Here is a 25,884-nt window from a genome sequence, read left to right on the forward strand (position 1 = left end):
TGATTCAATTAACTTTTCAAAATAATGCATATTACTGTTGTCGAGTATAGTCTGACTGACCAACAACAACGACAACAACAACAAAGCCTTGTAGCATATAAAAATGAGCAATAATAGTCACAAACAAAAATTAAAACATGTTCGAGCTGTCCCATTTACAATACCTAATTTCAAAAATCAAACTAAAAATGCAACCAGCATTTGCCTGGTTGGAATGTTCAAAAAAATCTCGATGGTGATATTTTTGTTTAACCTTTTTATCAGAATTTCTTTGACACCATTATAAGCAGCTAGAGTGTTCTTGAGTATTTCCTGATTTCATATGAAATAGATGTGATGGAAACCATATGTCTGTTCAAAGTTGAACCCCCTGTGATTTTTTTGACGCACTCTGAGAGCCTGTTATAGTCATTAAGCAACTGAGTCATAGCTGCTTTTAGAATTGCCATCCCAGACAAAAGGTTAGTACAAGAAGTTATGACTTCGTTGTGCATGAGCTCTAGAGCAATTCTCCACTTCATGGCAAAGTTCTTCACAACTGGCTCAACGTCGGCAATATTGGTGTTCTCGGTGTAAGATACCAGGTCTTCCGCTAAAAAGAGGATAAGGATAATCATTCTTTGCATATTCCTATGGGTGATAGCATTCACAACAACTGGCATGTAGTTTTCTGCAACTTACAGACATGACTCCTCACAAACCGAAGTAAGTCACTGAAATGTTCCATCAGCAAATCATCCTGTACTCCAACAAAAACATGACATGAAAAACTTTGTTTGAGAAGATACAACGAAATTTCAGAAAAAAATAGGCTACAATGTTTAAGTTTATCTTGACAGTAAAGTGGGAATAGGCCAGTGTTCTTGTGGTGGGGAGGCTATTTAACCTCCCTGCCACCTGGTTTTGATTCATGGGCATCTGGTTAGACTGTGTCCAGCAGTTCACTCATATGATTACTCAAAACACTGTTTTGCATTGTGAACTGCACTGTTCGTAGAGTGGAGTTTAAATACGGGGATGGTAATGGGTAAACTGCTGGAGATAGCCTTATAGGACTTCTTTTCTCGAACACCCATGAGGTTAAAATAAAAAGAAAAGGTAGAAGAGCTTGAAAAAATCTCACAACACTTGTAAATCCAAACAAATGATTGTAAATATTCTCTTCTAACCATTTCTTAATGTTCTCATCCATTTTCCATATGGGATGTTATCAGAAAATGTTAATTAGAATAATTAAGATTTAAGAAATTATATTTCAACGTGTAATGTTGCATATCTTTACTCATCCCCAAAGTTTAATAAATGGGCAGTGACCCGCCAGTTACCAACAATAAACAATGCGATTAGTGACTATATATACTTATTTTTTCTATACCAAATATTTTAGAGTTATGAATTTGCATTGTGTCAACATATCAGAATTATTGTAAAGGGTCCAAATCACCCATTTGCAGTATAAAACTGATCCCCTATTGCAGCTTCGTTCTAGTGGAGATTCGGTTTCAACCTAGCATAAGTTTAATAAATTACTAGATCCCTACTAGAAACAATACAAACAGGACAACCCACAAGCTACAGCCAGCATGTTAGTTTCCATGGCTCAATAATAGTACATAGCCAGATACTGAAGACAAGAGGATTGCTTTACCACAAAAGCCATCATGTTACTTTCTAACTTCTCTTCAAAATATTTTTGCAGTTTTTTGGCTTCATCGCCAGTTTCCTGGGAAAAGAAAAGCTACAGTAAACCTTTGAATGAATTGTAAATGAGTATAAGATGCTATGTTGCCCTGATACGGGGATACGGTTAAGATGTGAAATTATAAACTGAAGCAGGAAACATACCTTCAGGACAGAGATGGCCATGTCATAATTATTTAGAAGAAAAAGGTGCTGCAGCTTGGTAGTTGTAAAAGTTTGGGCAAGCCTAACAAGTAGGAATTCGATAGCTGACTGCAAGCGTTCCAAGTTCATATCAAGCTGCATAAATCATGAATCATACTATCATATAAACTGGCAACCTAATTAGCGTGTCACAGAACCAAAAGATGAATGGTCGAACAATATCACAGTTTTGGAATGAATCTGGAACTGGAATTTCCAATCACTGTCCCACATTTTTTTAGGAAGGGGGGCCTTGGCGCAGTGGTAAAACTACTGCCTTGTGACCAGGAGGTCAAGGGTTCAAGTCGTGTAAATAGCCTCTTGCAAATGCAGGAAAAGGTTGTATACTATAGACCCAAATACGTCACCTTTCCCAGACCTGCGCAAGCGGGAGCACATGCACCAGGCTCCCAGCCAAAAACTCTTTTGTATTTGAGTTTGATACTATACGGAGGTATATTAAAGATAGACTAGCAGATGAGCATTGGGACACAGTGACCAGACAACGGTTTCTCAATTGAGAATGCGTGGTTTTTATTCTCAAACATGCAGAAGAGCTTTGTGTCATTATAATAAGAGAGAGGAAAAAGGGTGAGAGACCGAGAGCAACATACAACACTAGCACCTTTACCCGTGGTAATGACATTAACCTAAAATAACTCAACTGAACAATGACATAAGGGAAAGGAGAAATGGAATGCCTTTAACCACGTCTAAACTCCAAAAATGGAGATCCTCATTAGCATAAACTCTCTAGCTAGATTTGGAGACAAACATACACACCTCTTGCATGATTCCATGAAGTTCAGGATCCAAGGCGTGGCTTCACGATTCAAGCCCATGTTCAGCCAAGTCATATATTTCCTCTTGAACATTTTCAATTTGAATTCAAACAAAAATGGCTGGTCCTTTCCTAAACTTCCCAAAAATCCATGGTTGACAGAAATTTGATGTTTTCTTGTAAAAAAGTGGAGATTTTCTTATCTAACTTTTACTTTTTCTTGTATTTTGTAAGGCTGATTAGCTAATCCTTGGTCTACAGAATTTTTTTTTCTCGAACGCGCAGGAGGACTGCACGTCATTATATTAAGAGAGGAAAAAGGTCCAAGAGGACCAAAGTACAATGCCCGTAGGGCAAACAGAACACTTGACCACAATCTAGACCCTACTCATAATAGCAGGAAGACCAAAACTTGCTAGCTGCTTAGCCCCAGCCCTCTCCCAACAACTTAACTCATTCAGAAATAAGCTTTTAACAAAACACAGGGAAGGGTTTACACCATCAAAAACAGCTTTGTTTCTAGTCAGTCATAGGCACCAAGACCCCAAGATAATGAGACTGTTGAAACCTTTCTTTCTGTTTTTGGGCACCTTCTTAAGCACATTCCTCCACCAATCAGCAAATGAGATTTCATGAACAGCAGGAATGAGATCCCCAAGACACAAGGGAACAAGAATAGCATGCCAAAATTGCCTGGCAAAACTGCAAGCAGTGTTCTTAAGGCGTCGCCTAGGCGTCGCCTAGGCGACGCCTAAGCGTCCAGGCGCCCGGGCAAAACTGGCCGCCTTGCTCGCCATACCCGCCTAGGCGTCGCCTAGGCGCCGCCTAGGTGCTAAGGCGGTTGGCTGGTGCACTTGCTCGCCTAGGCGCCGTAAGAACACTGACTGCAAGTACACAGAAGATGTTGCACTGTTTCCTGCTCTTGGTCACAAAGAACACAAACAACCGGGTGTTGCAGCCCTCTCCTCCTTAATCTATCAGCAGTCCAACACTTATTCCTTATCGCCAGCCAGAGAAAGAACTTGCATTTTGGGGGAGCCCAGGATTTCCACAAACGTTTTCATGGCTCAAACGAAATTGAACCCATGAAAAAAGCCTTATAGCAAGACTTTGAGGAGAACATCCCAGAGGAAGAGTGCATCCAAACATGTCTGTCAGCATCATGAGAAAGCCTAACTTCCCCCAAAGTATCCCATAACAACAGATATTGCTGCAACCCACTCAAGGAAAGAGCACCACGAATATCACTGACCCAATGCCAATTATCCAGAGCCTGTGCCACCGTTCTGGAAGAATACGCCTTGCGGCCAACCATACCCACCACCTCAGGGGCAATGTCCTGGATATTACTCCCATGAATCCATCTATCCGACCAGAAGAGAGTAGTAGCCCCATTCCCTAAAATGGTAACAACCGACAAATCAAAGAACTGTCTAACCTGACGTTGCACTGGGAGGGACAGCCCACGCCAAGATCTGCTCAGATCCGTCTTTTCCAACCATAACCATTTTGCCTGCAATGCCCAGCTTTTGAGCTTAAGGTTAGGGATCCCAAGCCCACCAAGCTTCAGAGGCCTCATGACAACTTCCCATGGAACAAGAGCAGATACCACCATTAACTTCCTTTCTTCCTCTCCAAAGAAATCCTCGCCGAATTTTATCAATTGATTTAATAACCCACTGAGGGACATTGATTGCAATAAGAAGATAAGTCGGAATGGCCGATAGAACAAACTTCACCAACGCAGTCCGCCCAGCCAGGTTGGTGTTTACTTATAAAAAAGTTGTATATGTAAGACATCGGTTAGTTCACCATTTTTTATCGAAGTAACCAACATCGTGTATAGAAAAATTGGAGGTAGTATTGGTTATTGCAGAGATGTATAAATTGGGAAATGGCACATTGAGTGATAGATATCTTTTTTTAAAAGCAAATGGCAGGAGCTCTGCCTTTCAATTAAGAGAGGAAAGAGTTATAGAACAAGGATCACAGGTCACACACACTAGGAGCACACCTCCTGCATGAAGAGACCCACATGGGAAACTAATATAAAATCAAAAACAAAGGGTGAGGCTCCTAGAGAATAACAACACTCTTGAAAAGCGAAAGACTTTTATTTTTCTCGCCACCTGCAACGCCGACAGCGAGCTATGCGAAAAAATCCTTCTATTGCGCTCTTTCCAAATGTTCCACATGGTGTAGATCGCGATTCCGTTGAAGTCTCCTCTTCGGACTTTTGTGATGAGAGAGACTGTCGAAACCCACCACTCGCTAATGCTATCGAAATTTGATGGGTCTACTTGTTGCGGTAAGACCAGCCCTTCCCAGGAGAGGATCTGGTTCCAGTCATCGAGAGCGAAAGGGCATTGCAAGCAGAGGTGGATTCCAGGTTCTATAGGTCCCTGGCTGAGCAAGCAAGATGTTTGGTGTGGTCATTCACGACAGTTAAGATTGTCGGCAGTGAGCAGCTTATTCTGAATGAGAATCCATGGAAACAATTTGCACTTCTTCTCAGCTCTTGCTTTCCAAATGTAGATATCAACACTCATGTTTGTATTTTTCACCAAACTTGCATTATACAAATCTGATTTTATTGAGTAGCATATGAGGTACTATAATTCCTATTCCTGAATACAGATTTCCAGTTGTAGTCAACTTATATGATTTTTTTATGGAAACCCTGTGTAGCGGTCCTATTTGAAATCTGATGAGAGCAGATGGGCAATTTACTTGCATAACGTTGACTAAGTGGACAACTTCAGAAGTGAGATATATTTAAGTAGGTCATCAAGATCATATTTAAGTAACCATATAAAAAATATTGTTTCTATCAATATAAGCTTAGTATATATATATATATATATATATATATATATATATATATATATATATATATATATATATATATATATATATATATATATATATACAGCTGCTTGTAATATTACAAATACAATGGAATTATATAATTCAACAAACCTGACCATCTCCGCATTCAGCATTAAGTTGAACAAGGGATGCTGTGAACTCCACGTAGCACCTTGCAATATGGTGTGGATGGGTACCATCTATCCATAATGTTTTCGCATCACACTGATATAAGCTTTGAATATACATGTCAAACACTACCTTGAAACGTGGCCAGAGATACATCAGAGCCTAAAGCAGATATGAGTGTCACAACTCACAATCAAGATAAGAAACTAAAAAACAGAACAAGTGGAAGTTGACGGCAGAGTGATTTTTCACGCATACAAAATTGTAGCTCGTAACGAACCTTATCAAAATAGTTATCAAGACAAGAAAGCTGTCTGTTGCACATAACCAACTGAAACAAAAAAAGGACAATATGGTGAACTAACAAGCAAAATGTGCTATAATAGAAAGAAAAATAGTTTAGAAATGATCCATAATCTTGTGGTTTAAGAAATTAACTTTGAAGTAATTACAGTTTGTGTGATCAGCAATAACACATTTTCTTTTGTTGATTACACAATTAATACATTGTGTTTATACCTTCTTACCTGGTGCTTCCTAGTTATGCAGATTATGAGCATGAGGCATACAGCATCATGACAATTTGGAAGAGTAATATCCAAATGTTGATCAATAACAGCAAAAGGTCCTGAAAGTAATGGTGAGAATATGAGATTTTGTTGCAACATTTGAAGCTCGTGCCATATCATATATGATACTTCGGGGAACATCATGATTTTTGCCACGCTGAGGATTGCCCTCTCAGGATTTTCCACCGCGGTAATGAAATACATATGATTTGTCAATTTTTTATTTGTGCTCTCAGGATTTCCCACTTTGGGTGTATTGTCTCAGGGTTTTTTTTTTGCCAAAAACACTAAGCAGAAACATGCTTGTAGCAAGAACCCGACTAGTCCTGCAATGGCCATGGCATAACAAGACCCATAACAAATTTTAAATCTCATTTGCTTAATCCCAGTCACATTCACTCCATTTGCTTGACCTGTTAATGTTTTCACTTTTTTTAAACATACTGTTAACGTTTCACTCAATCTATGGCCATGAAAAAATGATTGTTGTTGCCCAATCTATTTTCCCTAATGAGACAGATTAGATGTTTTGACATAATGGCATCAAATCTTTTCCCTAATGAAATAGAGTTTGTCCCCTGAAGACAGTGAGAGAAAACAAATGAATCATAAAAAACAAAAGAATGTACCTTCAAAAACTTGATAAAACAGTGACTCTTCTCCAAAGAATGATTCCATGAAAAGATACCTTAAAAGTAAAATAAATAATGTATTAATAATGTTATCATATGCACTTATGATACTTGACTGTAGATCAAATTGATAGATACTCAGAGCTAGCAGTGTCCATCAGAAGCTTCTGAAGGCTCCTGAAAATAACTTCATATGGGTATGTACGAGAGTTGCCTTGAGATATATGTGGAACCAAGCCAGGTTGATGAATCTCCTGAAAAGTAAGGTCAACAGGATTATTTAATAGAACAATACTTATTAAAGCAGCATTTGCTGAATGTTGCACCTCGGAGAACTAGGGTCCAAAAAACATGCAACATTTTACATTTGAAGTCAAGGTTTCCATGTTGCTCTGAACAGGAAAAGATGTTCAGAGCAAAAGCACCTCTTTATCTGTGTTCAATCATGTACCTTCAGAATATTTGCACGTTCACCTAACGAAAACATGAAACCATGATTTCTCAAATGCTCCCTTCCTCTTATTATAATATCGATGATACTGGTATCATGTCCATTAAAATCACTGGGTACACCAATTTCTAGCTTCAACTTCTCCAATGCTTCTACATACACATGAAAGTATGTACTCAGCACCTGTTTGCAAAAGGGAAGGTCAGAACAAACTAAGTCAAGGTTACCAGGAACATAACTATCCAGCACAACTACTATGTTCATAGCGGAAGATCACTATGACCCTATGGCTATGGGCACCATAAAAGCAGATACACAGACAAATTTACTAAAAGAAACTGTATTCTATCATTTTATAAATTCAAAAGCTTTATTCATAAATAGGAACTTGGAGACCTACAATTTGTGAACCAAACCACTAATACGTAGCATGTACACAACTGGATGCTCTAAAAGGATCAGACATCAAAAGCAAAGTCTCCTCCATCTAGTTAAATCACTTCCAGATATTGAGGCTTATACCTCCGCACATTCTTGGAAACTCTGTTCAGATTCCTCAACAGTTCATACAAATTTAGTCATGGAAAAACTAACTAGAACATCATACCTTGTTCATTGTATCAACATATGATGCACACAAATCACCATATGTCTCGGAACCATGCTCTTTAAGAAACAGAACGAGATACCTAAGAAACCATGTAAGCTACAATTATTTCATGCAGCAAATTAATAGAAAGCGGTCTGCATTTTATTGCATTAGCAACAGTGGAATGAATCTCGACACAAATAATGAAAGCAAGCATGCTATTTTCATACAAGTATCAGTTAATGCAGCATATGACTAACAAATATGGTGTTGGACGTGTACTAGATACAATTAGAACAGAAAGAACACTCTTTCATATTCTAATTCTTAGACCGTTATGTGCTGTTTATGTGTATGGGCCTAGAGTCTGATCCATGTGGCCTGCTCGTAGGTTGTAACCCTAGACTGGTTATCCTATATACCGAGCTATTCATTTACACTCTTCAAACATGTTATCAGCCAGCGAACCCTAAGGGTTTGTTCGGTTAGGGGTGGATTGAGGGGGATTGGAGGGGATTTATCCCCCTCAATCCACCTCAAACCGAACAAGGCCTAACCTGGCTGCCAGCCCCTCTCCTGGCCACCATCGCTGCCAGCTGTCCTCCCAAGCGCTGCCGCCGTCGTCGGCCATCTAATAGTTTGTGATGAAGGATTTAGGTCCATTTCACTTTATGGGCATTGCTATCGAGCCTTGTCCTGATGGATTGTTCCTTCAGCAGTGCAAGTACAATATAGATATCCTGGAGCATGGTGGCATGATCGACTATAATTCGTGTGCTACTCCAATGGATACATAGGCGAAGGTCCCCTCACGTGATGGTGTCCCATTCACTGGCCCAACCGCCTATCGGGGTCCAGCAGATGCGCTCCAATATCTCACATTCACTAGTCCGAACATATCCTATGTTGTTCAGCAGGTGTGTCTCCACATGCATGGTTCACAGGAGCCACACCTGGCCACCGTGAAGCGGATTCTCCAGTGCCTTCACGAAACTCTTGACTATGGGTTTCTACCTTGACGTTATTTTTTGAGCGTGCTTATCGTCTACACCTACACCGACTGGGCAAAGTGCCTAGAGCCCTGGACGCACATCGATCCACCTCCAGATATGTCATATTCCTTGGGGCAACCTTGTCTCCTAGTCGTTGAAGCGCCATCCCGTGGTTTCGTGCTAGAGCGCCAAAGCCAAGTACTGCACCATGGCCAATGGTGTGGCGTCATGGTTCCCACAACTCCCCCGAGAGCATCAGAACCCTCAGCACCCTCATTTACTGCGACAACTTCAGCGTCGTCTATCTCTCTATCAACTCGTTTCAACACCAATGCACAAAACATGTTGAGATTGACCTCCACTCGTCCGTGAGTGGGTTGCTATCTGGGATGTTCGCGTCCTCTACGTCCCGACGGCCATGCAGTTCATCGACATCTTCATCAAGGACCTGCCCTCCTCGGTGTTTATGGTGTTTCGATCCAATCTCAACATTTATCGTGGCTAGAGTTCCTAATGCGGATGTGTTAGGGTCTGTTTGGTTGGGTTGTGGCTGTGAAAAAAGCTAGTGAGCTGTGAGCTGTGGGAAAAGCTACTGTGGGTTGTGAGCTATTAAAAAGCTAAAAACCGTTTGGTCGAAACCACTAAAAATCGTTAAAAGTTCTTCGATATATGTTTTCACAGTTCCATCCAAAAGCCACTAAAAGCAGGTCCAGGGGTGCTTTCACTTTTGCACTGCAAGAAAGTTGGCTTTTAGAAAAAGCTGCTTCCTGGATTCAGCCATTTGGTTTGGCTTTTGGCTTTTAGGGGGCAAAAGTCAAACCAAACACACCCTTAGACTGTTATGTGTTGTTTGTGTGTATGGGCCTAGAGCCCACCTATGTGGCCTGCTACTAGTGAGTTGTAACCCTAGGCTGGTTAGCCTATATATTGTAGCACTTCTCCAATCAATCCTATTCCTACCCATCTATTTACACTCTTCTAATACAAAATTCTGAATTCATTAGTCAAATTATTCTCAACCCAAAATAACAATAATAATATAATAAACTGAAATAGTTTATTCACTACCCATATAGTTTAAATTTGAAGCATTACTCAGCAAGAAACTGATTCCAACAAATGCAATAGAGGTTTGGTGCATGGCAGTATAACCTTTTGCAAGAAAATGAGGCAGGTGAGATGAGCAAAATAAAAAGGAAGAATGAAGACAATTATACATCACACTATCATGAGTATAGCAGATACGAGTCAAAGGATGAGAAGAGTGTGAATAAGATTTTCCTCATGAACATGCTCATTGGAAGTTAACACCTGAGGATAATAGTTGTAAGGAGAGAAAAATATAATTCATGTGTGGAATTTAGTTTTGCACGGCATATACCTGTGCTTCTGAAGCAAATTTTGTTGCAATATCTGTATATTAGTCCCAGGGTTTCTCATAGCAAAGAAAATCTCCATAATATGGCTGGAAATCTGAAATGGTAAATGCAGCAAAAGATGGGCATGAAACATCAGTCCGCGCATATTAACTACCAAACTAACATAAGCAGAAATTAAGAGGAAACAAGCATATAGTCGGTTCGCTAGGACAAAAAACAGTGAATAACCCAGATGATGTGACCTTGGATAGTGCCTTTTGTCGAAGCCTTTCCAATTCTTGCTTAATATCATTCAGAGCTTTTGATGCATTAATCAACGGATCCACTTGAACAAATTTCAACTTTCTGCTAAGGATCTCCAGACTTCTGGCATAACCTTCATTTACCTAACAAAAGAAACTGGAATAGCAACTCATATGAACTATATGGAAAAAAACGAATAGCAAGCTATAGCACCTGAAAAACGACAATTTGCAGTGTACAAGATAAAACAAGAAGTGAATAATCAAAATCCAAAACAATAGCACTAAATATCTGAGTTTTTTATGACAATTACCTCTCCATTAACAAGAATATTTACCAAACCAGGAGGAGCAACTATCTCTTCAACAAACCCAGCAAGCTTTGTCTCAACCAACTGAGCATGTTTAAGCTTTCATGTCAGCGCATTTAATTATAACAAAGCTAAAATAAATAAGTGTATTGTGCACTGTATGTTACACTTGCAATATAGTAGAGGAAAAATCAATCAAATTGCTATGAAAATTAATGTTACCTGTAAGCTAATTTGTGAAAATACAGGAAATTATTGATGTTAACATATGGTATGCACTATGCAGGCTTGTCCTGACCTTGCGGTTCTTCAATTTCAAGCTTATATCCCAGGATTTCTCCTGGAGGCTTCTGATTTCCGAGCTTATCGAACATATATGGGTCTGCCAGGTGAATGTGAATCATTAAAATTAATTTTCAGTGATTTGGTTATAATCAAAATCTAATTTGAGTAGAAGCTGCTATACAACATCTCTGTGCGAATTTAGTAAAAGGAAAAAAACATCATGAACTTGTAAAGCAACACTACCATCTTTGAAATCGATTAGTAATTTTTTTTTTTTCGAATACGCAGGAGAGCTGCGTATCATTGAATTAAAATAGAGGAAAAACGGCCTGAGGCCCAGGACAAACAGAACACACACAAAACAAAAACACACACTCACACCCACAAAACACACACAATACAGACACATACAACCCACTAACACCCCAGTCTTTCAATAGGCTTCAAGACTCTCCTTTATCCAGGGTTGAAAAGAGAGTGCAGGTTCCTGGCTCCAGCAGCAACCCACAATCTCATCTCGTCCTTAAATCCGTCTTCTAAGGTTGAAAGGCAGGGTCGAGCACCATCAAAAACACACCTGTTTCACTGCTTCCAAATATTCCAAGCCCCAAGTATTACCATACTATTAAATCCCTTTCTTTTGCTCTTAGGAATCCTGGATGAAGCCTTTCTCCACCATTCAGCAAAGTCTGAATCTCTTCTTTTAGGACCCACAGAAGTGAGACCAATTGGAGTTAAGATACTATGCCAAAACTGTCTTGTGAAGACGCAATTAGATAAAATATGCTGCACAGTTTCATCCTCTTGGTCACATAAAACACAATTTTCAGGATGATCAAGCCCTCTTTTTTTGAGTTTGTCCGCTGTCCAACATTTATTGTTTATAGCCAGCCAAACAAAGACCTTACACTTAGGGGCTGCCCAGCTCTTCCAAATTCTTTTCCAGGGCTCAAAAGATTCCGCTCCAATGAAAAAAGCTCTATAGGCAGATTTGGAGGTATACAGTCCATTGCTGCTAAAATTCCACACATGTTGATCATTTGAATTTTGAAGCTGAAAAGAATCAATTACCTCCCATAATTGTAAATATTGCTCAATCTCAGCCAGAGAGAGATTCATCTGGATATCATGAACCCAGAAGTGAGAGGTAAGGGCCTGCTGCACAGTCCTTACATCTTTAATTTTCTTCGGAACTGCAGCAGCGATAAGGGGAGCTATATCCATAATAGAATATCCATGAATCCACTTATCCTTCCAAAAGAAAGTTGAAATACCATTACCAATAGTGGTAGACACTGCAACCTGAAATAAAGCACGGGCTTGGGATGATATTTTAAGATCCAGGCCACTCCAAGGCTTAGAAGGAGCAGTTTTTTGTAACCAAAGCCATCGCAATTGAAGGGCCCAATTCACCTTTTGGAGATTAGGAATTCCGAGGCCCCCCAAATCAATAGGCCGAGTGATTTTATCCCAAGATACAAGGCAGTTACCTCCTCTAGCCTCCTTTCTTCCTTTCCATAAGAAGTTCCGTTGAATTTTTTCAATGGCTTTTATAACCCATTTTGGAGCATTAAGAGCAGTAAATAAGTAAACTGGGATGGCAGAGAGTACAGCTTTAATAAGAGTGATTCTCCCCGCAAGATTTAAAAGGTCAGCCTTCCATCCTGGAAGCTTGGCAGCAATTTTCTCTATCCAGTGAGTGAGGTCTCCAGCACTAAGTTTTTTGCTGCTCAGAGGGAGACCAAGATAGGTTGTGGGAAAGTTTTTTGAGGCACACCCCAAGGTCTGGACAGCCAATGTAGTTCTCTCAAAATTGCACTGTATTGGGTAGGAGAAACTTTTTTGCAAGTTAGTTTGAAGACCTGAGGCAACACCAAAACACCTCAAAATTTCTCTGACCACCACTAAGTCCCCAGAAACTGGTTTTACAAAAACAGCAACATCATCTGCGAACATTGAAACCCTTTGGCTAATGCTTCTGTCAGCAAGGGGGTGTAATAATCCACACTCATTTGCCCTGATGAATAGACTATTAAGAACATCCATAACTAAGATGAATAAAAGGGGAGACAGAGGATCGCCTTGTCTCAACCCACGCTTGAGTTTTATAGGCTGTCCAGGCACTCCATTAACAAGAACTTGAGTGGATGAAGTCCATAGTAAGTTCAAAATCAGATTGCACCAAACCTGTCCAAAACCCAAATGTCAAAGAATTTCCAGAAGAAATGCCCAATGCACTGAGTCAAAGGCCTTTTTAATGTCCAGCTTCAAGAAAATAGCAGGGATTTTCTTATGGTGCAGCATCTTGACAGTTTGACTGACCATAATAAAGTTATCATGAATACATCTACCCCGAATGAAGGCACTTTGATTTGTGCTAACCATTTTATCCAGTTCAGGAGCTAACCTGTTAGCCAAGATTTTTGTGATAAGTTTAGCAAAACTGTGAACTAGGCTGATTGGTCTAAAATCTCCCGGAAGAATAGCCTCAACATGTTTTGGAATAAGAGTAATATATGCTGAATTCAACAAATCAAGCCTTTCAGGGTATCCTTGTTGTATAAATAAGATTGCAGCCAGTAGGTCCCATTTGATTATATCCCAACAGCATTTATAAAAGCGCCCTGTGAAACCGTCAGGTCCAGGGGCTTTATCACTAGGAAGACTTAAAATAACAGAATTAATTTCCTCCAAAGATATGGGATTATCAAAATGCGAGAGCTCCAAATTGCCTTTATGAAAATTAGCAAGGTTAAGACTAAAATTTCGCTCAAACACTTTACCAATCAGATCCTTGTAAAACTGAAACATAACCTGCTGTTTATCCTCTTGAGAAGAAACAATGTTCTCGTCAACCATCAGTTTATGAATAAAGTTCTACTTTTTCCTGAACCTGGCTTGCGCATGAAAGAAAGCCATATTTGCATCTCCTGTTTTGATAAAGTTCACTCTAGACCTTAATCTAGCAATGGTTCTTTCCAAAGAAGAAAGATGAAGACATAATAATTTTAGTTTTTTCCTCAACCACTCTTCAGCCGACCACAAGGATCTGCTGTCTTGAGCAATTTCCAAAAGATGTAGGGTCATCTTGGCCAATGCAAGCTGAGTAGAAACATTACCCACAGACTTATGACTCCAGGAATGCAGATCCTTAGCAAGTCTCTTAAATTTAATAGATAATCTCTCCATGGGACAAGCAGCCAAGATAGAGGCATTCCAGGAATTAGCAACTACCTCCTGAAAGCCTTGCATCTTTGGCCAAAAACTCTCAAAATGAAAACGCTTCTTTCCCTTAAAGGTCACATTAAGCCTGAGGATCAGAGGGCAGTGATCAGAAATATTAGAGGCAGAACTCTGCAGAGAACAATCAGGAAATAAATCCTCCCAATCAGAAGTGTAGAACACTCTGTCCAGCTTGACTAAAGTAGGAACATCTCTTTGATTTGACCAGGTGAATCTTCTTCTAGTTAGAGGCAACTCCTTGAGGGAGAGATTATTAATCCAAGTATTTAAGCTATTCATGAGGGTTCTATTAATATTTGAATTACTCTTGTCTTCAGCACATCGGATCATATTGAAGTCCCCTGCAATCACCCAGGGGCCAGGACAACTGGTTCTGACCATAGAGAGTTCTTCTAGAAAAGCCAATTTCTCCTCATCTCTATGGGGTCCGTAGACACCCGAAAACCACCAAGCAGTGTTGTTTTCTTTCATAAAACAGACTGACACTGAATGATTAAGAATTTTGGAGTCTATAGCAGTAATGAGCCCTCTACGCCAGGCTATCAAGATACCTCCTCTAGTACCACTAGAAGGCAAGTAAACAAAATCCCCAAACTCTGAACCAAGACAGGAAGCAACATCCCAGTGAGAAATAGAATTCAGCTTGGTTTCTTGAATACACACAATAGTAGGCATCATACAGTTTATTAATGATCGAAGAGAATCCCTACGATGAGGGTCATTCAGACCCCTCACATTCCAAACCAGTATATCAAAATTATTCATTGTGAGATAAAATACGACCCTGTGGGATAAACCACTCTACGAAACTTGCAGCAGACCATCAGCTGGGCGAACGAGTAATTCCTCCTCAGGGATTTCCCATCGGAACAAGGTAGCTAAAGCCTTTACCTGACTGACGGAAAGAGGTTTATTGAATTCTCTAGCGCAGCGTTCCAGATCATCCGCAGAAACAGGAGCCTGCCCATTTTTCAATCCCAGTTTTAGACAGATAGTGTGAGCCGCAGAGTTCCCAGCAAGGGGAGGAAGTTTGGCTACACGTCTGGATCTTCTTGGCACAAAGTTGGGTGGGATAGACTTCCTGGCTTTTAGCTTTGGAGATGAAGGAACCGGCAACACATTTGAGAGGGGTTTAACGATCTTGTTAAAGAATTCCAAGGCCACCCCCTCCTCCTCAGAAGCTATACAACTTTGCTTGAGATGTTTTCGTCTAGAATAGACTTGCAAGGCCTTACAAGGCTGCTGGACCAGGGCAGGACAAGGCTCACCATCCTGCAGAGAAACAACTTCCGGAAGGGGTAATGAAATTCCAGTGGTCATAACTGCCCGACTGTCCGGCTTGCAACCCAACTGAATCAATGCAGAAGACGTGGATGTAGACTCCCGAGCAAGTCCAGACACCATACGAACAGAAGACGAAGGGCCATGAGCATCACCAATATCTGACGGCTCCAACCGGTCAGCCACATTTGAATTTGCAAGAGGTGGCGCCAACTCAGTAGGTACCACCGCAGAAACCGAGGAGCCAGAAGTAGAAACATCCCATATAATAGATGAGTGCCGGAGACTCACCACCCTAGGCGTCATTTGAGTTAAATCTGAAGTCATTAAGAGCCCAGCTTCAGTAATCATGCGGGCCAGGGCATTAACTGTCGCCCCAAAAGAATCAGCCGCAGAGAAGCATGCGCGGGGGGGCGCCAAAGCAGCCGGCAATCTGACAGAACCCAAGGAGCCAACCATTAATGAATCTGAGAACAAGGGTCTTAACCCAGGCGCCGTCAGCTCAACATCCGAAGCACACGGGAGAGCGAGGCAATCAACTGGGTCGCCCTTATTAATGAACCGGAGGGCATTAACTGACGCCCCAAACGAAACGTCCTCATTTAAGCATGCATGGGGTGGCGCCAAAGCATCAGAACACGAGGAGTCATCCATTAATGAAGCAGCTAACAAGAGTCTCATCCCAGGCGCCGTCAGCTCAGCATCCAAAGCTGGGAGAGCGAGGCTATCAACTGGGCCACCCTTACCAACATTAAAAGAAACTCGCGGACCAAGGCGAGACTTAACCGAAGCGCGACCAGTCAAGTCTCGGTTAGCGTGTCGTCTCTTTCGCTGAACAATATCACGATCATCATCAGAATGATCCGACAATGTTGGAGAGGAAAGATTTGTCTCAATCCCCGGTCGAACATCCACGCATGATGCCAAAACAGCAATAGGGTAAATCAGTGATCGGGGATACGACGAATCCACCTCAAAAACAACCGGCGGTTCTTCAACGTGCAGATCCACAAAAGAAGGCAGGATTGCCGGAACAGGGCACCATGCACGAAGCTTGAAAACGGCCCTGTTGCTGTCATCAAAAGAACTTGGATGGATATCTTGAATCAAACATAGACCAAATAGAATGCTCTCTACTGTTTCGATCTTCCAAAGATGAGCAGGAATTCCACGGAGCTCTAAATCCATAAGCTGGGGTAAGGCTCCACCCCCCGAGGCCAAAGCTTGACGAGACCAGCGCTTGATGTTCAATCGGAGGGGGGGTACAAACAGAGACTGCCCAGCAGAAAGCACACGATCAACCAGCTCAACATTGGAAAATTGAACAATGAAGTTGTTTGACGCCACCATGCGTAAGTTGAGCACATTAGCCTCAAGGTTGAATCTTGAGATAAGCGCATCCAAGACATCCGCAGCACAGAAAGATCCCTCCATAGCAACAACCGAGACCAGCAAAGCATGTCTAAGCTCTTCTTCAGCCTGAGAAATGTTCCTTGAACGCTTGATGAAACACACCTGCCGGCCAGAGACATCGGCAGGAGCAGGGACAGTCGGTGAAGAGGGAGTGGTGGGAGGAGCAGCACATGCCTCCCGATCATCATGACCACCGCCACTTCGAGAACTCCTCCTTCTCTGCCCACGACGAGTACGCCTTCTACCGCTGCCGCCAGGAATTCCATCGACGAGACGCGCAGAATCTTCCATTCTGCGCCCAATGACCTCCAAAGAAGGTGTCCCCTGGGAGACTGGACGCCACACTTGAACACGACGAGGACGAAGCGTCGCTGTCCTCCGGCGCGGGCACACGTGAGCACGGTGCCCAGGCAGCCGGCAACAGAAACACCGTACTTGCTGATGACAAGCGGCAACACGATGAGAAGGCGAGAGGCAATTAAAACACTTTCCCCTCAGATCAAAGAGCATCGAATGAGGGGGGAGTTTAGAATGGGATGAGTCCCGCCGACGAGCATGACGACGAGCACGACGGCCAAGAACCGGCACCCAGCCATCAACATCATCCCGAGCAGAAGAAGAGTGGGCAGAGGTCTTGGAAGATAACAGCACGTCCTTGTACGAAACATACGGCTTCAAAGACCTCTGGGGAACATCAGAGGAATAACCATCGTCTTCACTCCATCGCTGCGACTTGGACCGACCAGCAGGGATGGAAGCAGGAGAATCAACCGGTGCCTGGAGGGAAAGAGATGTGGACGCCGGGTCCAGGGTAGACGTCGGCGTGGGGCTGTGGGGGGCTAAGGCACCGGGAGGAGAGGGGCAAGGAGGGGCGGAAGGGGTGGGGGTAGGCGTGGAGCCATCCACATGAGTGCGAAGGGGAAATCGATTAGTAATGAAATTCCTTTTAACAAAAAAGGAACACGAGCAGTTTTTCTCTTGGTCAGACAAAAATAGTAATTTGGTCTATATGATGTCAAAATATTTTAATATTTTAGTAACAACTAGGTTGGTGATTTGTTATATTCTAGGCCAAAGTCCATGGAATTATAAGATTACAATAATTACAAAAAGATTGTATATGAATGAGATTATATATGAATGTGTGCCTCTTGTATGACCATGTGAAGGAGCCATTTGAGTGGTGTAGAAACCCTAACCTTTGAGTGGGCTGAGTGTGTGTGTGTATTCATCACCTAGGGTGATGGACCCAAAGTTCCATCACCTGGACCACCTGGCGCGCCCACCCCACGGCCGCCCGACAGTGCCCCACGTGACTCGTTTTCTAGCCACGCGTGGCTCCTTCCCCCACGCGTGGCTCGCTCTGCGCCACGTGTTGGCCCCAGGCGCACGCCTATTAAGTCATTTCCCTTCTGTTTCAGACATTTCATCATACATTAAGTCATTCATTTATGTATCTCAAACATTCCTTATTATTGGTTCAGTCATTCTAGGCAATATTAAGTCATTCTTGCGTCCAGACAACAATAAGTTATTTCAGAGTCCAAGCAAAGTCATTCAGACAAGTTAAATCATTCCAATCAACATTAAGTCATTCTAGTAAATATTAAGTCATTTTTACAGAAAACATTGTCATTTTTTTGTTTTCCGTCATAAAAAGATGGGCTTACCGGTCGGGTCCAGGTGATGGACCATTGGGTCAATCACCCTAGGTGATGAATAAATCTGCCATATATATATGTAAAGTTACATGGGCTGGGCTCTAGGCCCATTACATTTAGAGAGGAAGATACAGTCTTACAGAGCCAACCAATTTATCAGGACAAGAGAGGATTGAAACCCCAATTTAAGAACATGAAAATAGCAAGCATCAAGTTTTCTTTCCCCTGCCTTTTTTCTTTTGCCGGGAAAAAAAGATTGTTCTATTTTGGATTTTCTAGACAACATGAGCCTAGAGCATAATTTTCATACTCTGCTCTCTCCTCAGGCTGCTCAAGAATATCAAGCTTTCCATGAGCTTGTTGGTCATCTTCAGAATTCTAGAGCTGACAATAACAGATGGTTCTATCCCTGGGGCAACTCTAACTTCAACTCTTCCAAGTTCTATAATCTAACTTTCCAGTCAATCCAACCACCACTAGCTTTCAATTGGATATGGCAGTCCAAGGTCTGTAAGAAGCTCAAGTTTTTGTCTGGCTGGTTTTCAAAGACAGAATTAACTCAAAGAACATCCTCAGAAGAAAGGGTTCCTGGCAACTGGGAGTAACCTTGACTGCATTCTCTGTGATCTGAATTGTGAAGAGACAACTTATCACCTGTTGTTCCACTGTCCCTTTAGCTCAGAATGTTGGAATTATGTGGGTATACAGTGGAATCATGATCTTGACTTCTTCCTGATGATTGAGGCTGCTAAGGGTGCTTTTGGACACAGTTTCTTCATGGATATTTTGGCCCTGGTGGTTTGGTCCATATGGAAGCAGAGGAATGATTTCATCTTCAGGAATAAGGCTACTTTTTCTTCTTGGCAAAGCTGCTTTAACAATATGCTGAAGCTGCAAATGCTGAGATTTAATGCCTCTCTTAAGTCTAGAATAGTTTCATGACTAAACTCTCGATAGTTTTCCTTTTCTTTCATTGTTTATCTCTCTCTTTCATTTCTTTTTTATCCATGTCTCCCTCTGTTATTCTTTTAAGATTAAATAAAACCGCGCTGTAGGGGTTTACCCTACAACCTTTCTCCCTCAAGAAAAAATAGCATCAAGTTTCATAGGCAAACGCAATTTGCTATCCACATGATCTTTGAAGAAGATAAAAAACTATTGCAAACTACAAATACAAACACACCCATGTTTTGTATATCCACATTAACTAACTGCACCACCAGTCCAGCAGTTGTTTCGCGTTTGTGCAGAACAATAGATCTACAATCTATTTAGCTACAGCAGTCATAGGAATTTGACCTAAAACATGTTAATGCAAAAAAAAGTGTTGCATATACTGGTTGAGCATATACCTGAAACCCACTAAGAATTAATCCTATTTGTGACAAAATAACGTCACAGTCATGAATCTGATCGTGCAACAGAACAAGGCTGTCATTATCCTCAATATAATCCTGAGGATATAAACAAACATTCTCTAAGATACAGGTGTTTAGATTCAATATTTCCACAGAAAAATTCAGAATACATAGATGAAAATTTTTCAGAATAGCAGAGCATGTTTATTTGGTTGATAAAATATACTACACGATATAGCTGCCTATGAAAAATATACGGAGCTGTTCCATAAGTCCTACAATGCTGTTGAATAAACAAACCTGTAAATAAGTTACACACAAAGGTATAAAATATAAGGCACCAAATAAAATATTGTTTTTGACCAAAAAAAAAGGGTGTCACGATATGTGATTTCAAGCATTAGAATTGGGGGGAACAAAGCTCTGTCTGGGTCCCCAAGGGTCAGCCATAAGTCATACAATGCTATTGAATAAACTAACATGTAAATAAGTTACACACAAAAGTATAGAACATAAGGCACCAAATTAAATATTATTTTGGCCCAAAAAAAGGGTGTCAGGACATGCAATTTTAAGCACTAGGTCAATCAAATGAAACAATGAATAATTTTGATTTGACTTTTACAAGGTCCACATATATTTGATAGTTTCTTGTATTTAGCAGTTAAACAACATGGTACACTGATTCATCAAGAACCGAGTGTCTAATAAAAAGCATCCATGCTAACCAAGATTCAAAAACCTTTTTGAGCATATAAGACAGCATTACAGTACTTGAGGGTTCCAAATAATTTGCTAGACAATAAGGTTTTGCATCAAGGTCTATATTTAGCATTTAGGTTTACTGGGAACAAACAAATAATAATGATAGATAAGGAACGGAAATTTTGTCATTTATTCGGAGTTTTCTGACATAATCACCATTTCTCTTTGCAGCAAATAGAGTTTCAGAAAGGATATTATACATCCACCAAAGTTTATCCCATTCAAAAACCCATCAACAGTACCATAAAATAGTATGATAGCCACCAATTCTGAAAAGAAAAAACAGATGTGCTGCCATTTCCATTGTGATTTTAGAAGTGGCATAGCTAGAGCTTTCAGCAACTCATACTTGAATAAGAGCTTCTTCAGTATGGCCTAGGTCGCCCTCAACCAATGTTGCCATGCCTCGCTGTTTTTCACCATTGGTTAAAATAGTTACTAGTACCTGAGAACAACAGAGAGAAACATGTAAACTTCGATATGACTGGTATGACCAAAGATAGCTCAAGCTTCTAAGAAGTTGGGTGAGGTATGTTGGGGTTGGGTGTAAGCAAAGGGGGAGATAGCTCAAAGTCATATTTACTTCAAGTAGTACATAAGTGAAAGGCGCTATTTTATTTGATTCTTTTGGAAATGCCAACACCATCTGGAGAGGGCGATTTTTTGAATTTAGTAGCCAAAAATGCGTCCTCAATGTGTGGATGACAAATAGAAATATAGAATAATATGTACATGGCCCAGTATGTTAAAATGCTAACTATGCAGTTTATCTGGCTCACATAGAAGCAAATACCAAACAACATAGGAATCAATAGTCATATAAAATGGAGAATGAGAAGTATCAATTCCATTGACTGACATCACAGTTCTTGTGCTCTTTAAGTTCCTCCTCCAACTCATCCAGCGATATGTCCTCACTGTTAGAATAATCCAGAATATAATATAATCGAGTGGTAATAAATCGTTCAGTGAAAAGCAGATTATGGTGAAACAGTGACAAAAATAGAAATCCTGGCACATTTAGAATTATAATAATGCAACTGAGACTACAATACCTTTCAGAATCTTCATCAAATGAGAAAAAACTACCAAAACGGTCTTCCATTCGCTTCTTGTGGGTCCCAGCCATATGAGTTGCAGATATCACACGTGTAGTTCCTGTAACAGACCGTTAAAAAATATGAGATAGATTGCATTTGTCGTAAACTAGTTGAATACGTACTGCGAAGCAGGAATATATGGACGCGCCAGGGGAGGTACCTCGCCTCGACTTGGAACTGGAGCGCCGCCCGGCAGCCGCGACAATCCTCTCGATCTCGCTACCCTCGTCTCGCGATCGGGATCGCCGGACGGGGTGGTGGCCTGGTGGGAAGTGGGAGGCGGAAGCGAGGCTCGGGTGTGCGGACGAGGGGAAATGGAGAGGCGGACAGCGATCCGATTCGCGCGGCTTGCGCCAGCGAGCGCACGGCCGAAAACACGAGAACTAATTTCGTTTTCATATTTCTTATAAGGGGACATATCCAGTGCACATAGAAGATTTGTGCACATGGTACACATATTAAATAATTACCACTCATTTTAGATCTAACGTCTCTAATTGATCATTCAATTTACAAATAACATCTTCCACCACTACACACCACCACATTGGAGGGTGTTCTCAGTAAAATATACCAAACAACTAGAGACGTTAGATCTAAAATGAGTGGTGATGATTTAATATGTGCATCATATGCACCAATCTTCCATGTGCATTAGATATGTTCTCTTCTTATAAACGAAACCGAAAACTATAGCTTTGAACATAAAAACGATATCGATAATTCTAAAACATCAAAAACCAAAGTTTAATATAAAAAAACCAATCATGGTTGAAATTTAAAATAAGATCAGTAAAAATCACAATATATATATATAACTAACTTAAAAATCACACAAACCGTATATACACATAAAAATTAGTACTAATATATAAATTTTCAAAAATCTATAAAGACTTAAAACATATCTCTCAAAACATTAAAACAACTCGTACTACAAGTGACAAGCATCATGCACATATACGTAGGTAGAAAAGTCATGACTGAGTACATTAAAACAATGTTATAAAACTCGTACTACTATAGAAGAATTTTTATAGGTATGGGATGTTCTTGAAGACCTTCAGCTTCAAGATATGTTTGACAAGCATGTTTGGAGGTTTATCGGTAGTGGGTTGTTCAATTCTAAGTCTGCCTACAGAGTTTTTTCACTGGTGCAACAGCCTTTGGGCCTTGGAATAGGATTTAGAAGAGCTAGGCGGTTTCTTAATGTAAGATCTTTATATGGCTTGCTATAAATAATAGGTGTTGGATAGCAGACAGACTACAAAAAAGAGAGTTTGACTTTCCTGAGAGTTGTGTTCTCTATGATCAAGAAGAAGGAACCATGTGACATCCTCTCTAAATGTGTATTTGGAAGGCAGTTTTGGCATGCTATACTCTCCCTAATTGGTCTTACTGTTGTGGTTCCTAAGAGAAGAGATGTTTGCTTTGTTGACTGGTGCAGAAATGCTTCATCTAAAATTCTGAAAGGCAAGAGAAAGGGGTTCAACAGTGTTGTTATCCTTGGAGCCTCTCGAAACATAGACATAAGTGTGTTTTCGATGGAGCTCGGCCTTGCCTTGCTTTCTTGGAGGAGGGGTTCAAAGAGGAGGAGCTATGGTCTCTGACAGGTGCCAAGAATTTGTGAACTCTTTTCAACCATGGTTGATTAGGGGTTAGTTTATTAATGTGTTGTGTCAGTCGAGTGATCTAGGCGTGTTGTGTGTGTGTTTTGGGTGTATTTTTCTTTCTTGTATGTCTAGGCTTTAGTTTCTTTTCTTCTCTTATTAATATAATGATACATAGCTCTCTTGTGTATTCGAGAAAAAAGTATAACACTGAAACACATGTCGTCATAACACCCTTTTAGGATATTCATCAAACTCTAGATCTTAGATCTGGGTTGTCATTCGAAGAATGACAATTATTCTATACATATAAATAAAGCACCAGTTCAAATTAATCGAGATCTACCTAAAAAATGACCCCCATTGAGATATGTTTTCTTTGTGCACCCCGTTTTTTGTGCACACAAGAAATCCTGCTCCATCACGTTAACTATCTAGATCTTTTCTATCTTATTCTTTCTCTCACTCACACCTCACGACCAAGGACGTTCGAATCATCCCCCCTCACGCACGCTCCCACTTGCGCCCTCACGCACCCCCGCCACTCTCTCCCCCATCCTCTTGCTCTTGTCTCTGTTCTCTGTCGCGATCCAGATGGATGGCAAGGCAATGAGGGTGGGGTGAGGGATGCCTCTCTGTCGGCGATGCGCAAGGACGGTTGCACGATGAACACCTCCCCCAGTGGCATGGCGGGCACCTCCCCCAACAGCGTGGGTGGTGCCCGTCGCTCGCCTGCTCCTGCTGAGCGGCACCGAGGTGTTGGAACTTGCTCTCCTGGGCAAGTTGATCCAACGGGGGAGTGAAAGCAACGTAAACAAGGTTTTAACTCGAGGCGGCAATAGCTCTGTTAATCTAGCCTCTCAAGGGCATTGTGCAGGGGGTATTTATAGGTGCCTGAGTGCCCAGCGTCTTGAGTTAAGGACGCATGTGCTCTCAGGCGTCCAGGTTATCCCCGGAATATTCCGATAAAGCAGGGTTACAGACTGTAATTATAGGGAAGCCTTTACAAATTAGGCCCGTAATGCGTAGCGGCCACGCAGGGCCTACCATAATGGGCCAGATCACGCGTGGGCCTCCATGTTGGACGAGGCCGCGGGATGGGACGACCTCGTCATAGGCCTTCACCCTGCGACGTGTGGGACGAAGGGTAGAATCTGCCAATCGTCTTGTCTCCGTCTGTGCAGCGAGTCTGGCGAAGGCATCGAGCGAAGGGTGGCGTCTTCGCCTTCGCCCCAACATTTGCCCTCCGAGGGACCAGTTCGACTAAGTCATCTGGTGCCGAAGGCATCGCTAGATGGTGGAGACGCTGCCCTCGCTCGAAGTGGTTCCGCGGGGGTTTCTGGCATGACCGTTGATTAACGCCGCACTGTTGGATTGCGGGCTTCCCGAAGCGTCGCGCCCTGTGTATAAAAAGGGGGTGGGGGCGGCGCGGATTGAAATTTACCTTTATGCGCGCCGCGAAAACCCTAACCTCCCTTTTTCAAATTGCTCGCTTGCTCGTCTGCCCTCCTTGCTCCTGTTCGTCGGAGAACTGGCCCGCGTGAAGCAGTCCGCGCGCCGCCGCCGACGGTACGTAGCCATGTCGTCTTCCTCCTCGTCTGCTGCGACCACGCCGACGGCCGAGGCGTCTTCCGAGGATCTCTCGGGCACTGTGGCGGCGGCGGAATTACGACCAGGTGATACGGTGGAATTCGATGTTTCGCGGATGTCGTTGGTCCGCGTGCAAGATATGCAACGGTTGGGGTATTTTGGCGGCGGGGTTGGGCGCGTCCCGGGGGCAGAGGAAGTTCCCGAGCCCGAGGGCGAATTGGTTGTTTTTTAGGCATTTTTCATCGCCGGCCTTCGTCTGCCCGCGCATCGTTTTGTGTCGGAGGTTCTGCAGAAGTTCGAAGTCCAGGTTCATCAGCTGACACCGAACGCCGTGGTGGCGTTGGCGAAGTATGTCTGGGCAACGACGTCGTATGGCGGTCAGCCTTCGGTGGAGGTATTCGCCAAGCAATATTGTCTGCACTAGCAGAAGAGAAAAATTGGACATAAGATTGTGCAATTCGGATCGTGCACTTTCACGCCGAAGTCTGGGAAGACTTCGATGGAAGTTGTGGAGCTGGTCCCCTGTGCCCGAAATAAGTGGGGCAACTGGTGGGACTACTGGTTCTATGTTTCGGAGGCTGAAGTCGAAGATCACTCAGGGCTCCCTACCGCCATTATGTGTTCTCATTATTATGTGGCGTACCCGCCATTTGAAGTGGCGGAGGATGATGAAAATGAAAGGGCCCTTCGGATCGCTGCCCGCATGAGTAGTGGGCGCGATCTAGTTGAGGAATTCATAGGGTATGGGATG

At 42.0% G+C, this 25,884-nt stretch overlaps 1 protein-coding gene across 5 annotated transcripts; it reads right to left on the bottom strand.

The window, feature by feature from the left end:
* Positions 1–22,360, bottom strand: LOC100275064 (uncharacterized). 5 transcript variants are annotated; one of them, XM_020546750.2, is made up of 20 exons: positions 22,094–22,360; positions 21,889–21,991; positions 21,693–21,750; positions 21,183–21,278; positions 20,063–20,164; positions 11,126–11,209; positions 10,831–10,911; positions 10,517–10,660; positions 10,277–10,368; positions 7,922–8,003; positions 7,315–7,497; positions 7,002–7,117; positions 6,861–6,919; positions 6,190–6,290; positions 5,943–5,993; positions 5,645–5,794; positions 1,846–1,980; positions 1,649–1,723; positions 682–739; positions 1–592 (listed from the first exon to the last, which is right to left on the bottom strand). In XM_020546750.2, exons 2-20 carry the CDS (start codon positions 21,960–21,962, stop codon positions 291–293), a joined length of 2,043 nt encoding a protein of 680 aa, XP_020402339.1. In that variant the 5' UTR covers positions 21,963–21,991; positions 22,094–22,360; the 3' UTR covers positions 1–290. The 5 variants fall into 5 exon arrangements, with proteins under 5 accessions (XP_020402339.1, XP_020402338.1, XP_020402341.1 ...); XM_020546749.2 differs by having other exon boundaries at positions 5,645–5,824; NM_001367952.1 differs by lacking the exon at positions 20,063–20,164 and having other exon boundaries at positions 94–592; positions 5,645–5,824; positions 22,094–22,292.
* Between the last annotated feature and the right edge of the window lie 3,524 nt (positions 22,361–25,884).

Source organism: Zea mays, chromosome 1 (genome assembly GCF_902167145.1).
Source record: "Zea mays cultivar B73 chromosome 1, Zm-B73-REFERENCE-NAM-5.0, whole genome shotgun sequence".
Classification (NCBI taxonomy): domain Eukaryota; kingdom Viridiplantae; phylum Streptophyta; class Magnoliopsida; order Poales; family Poaceae; genus Zea; species Zea mays.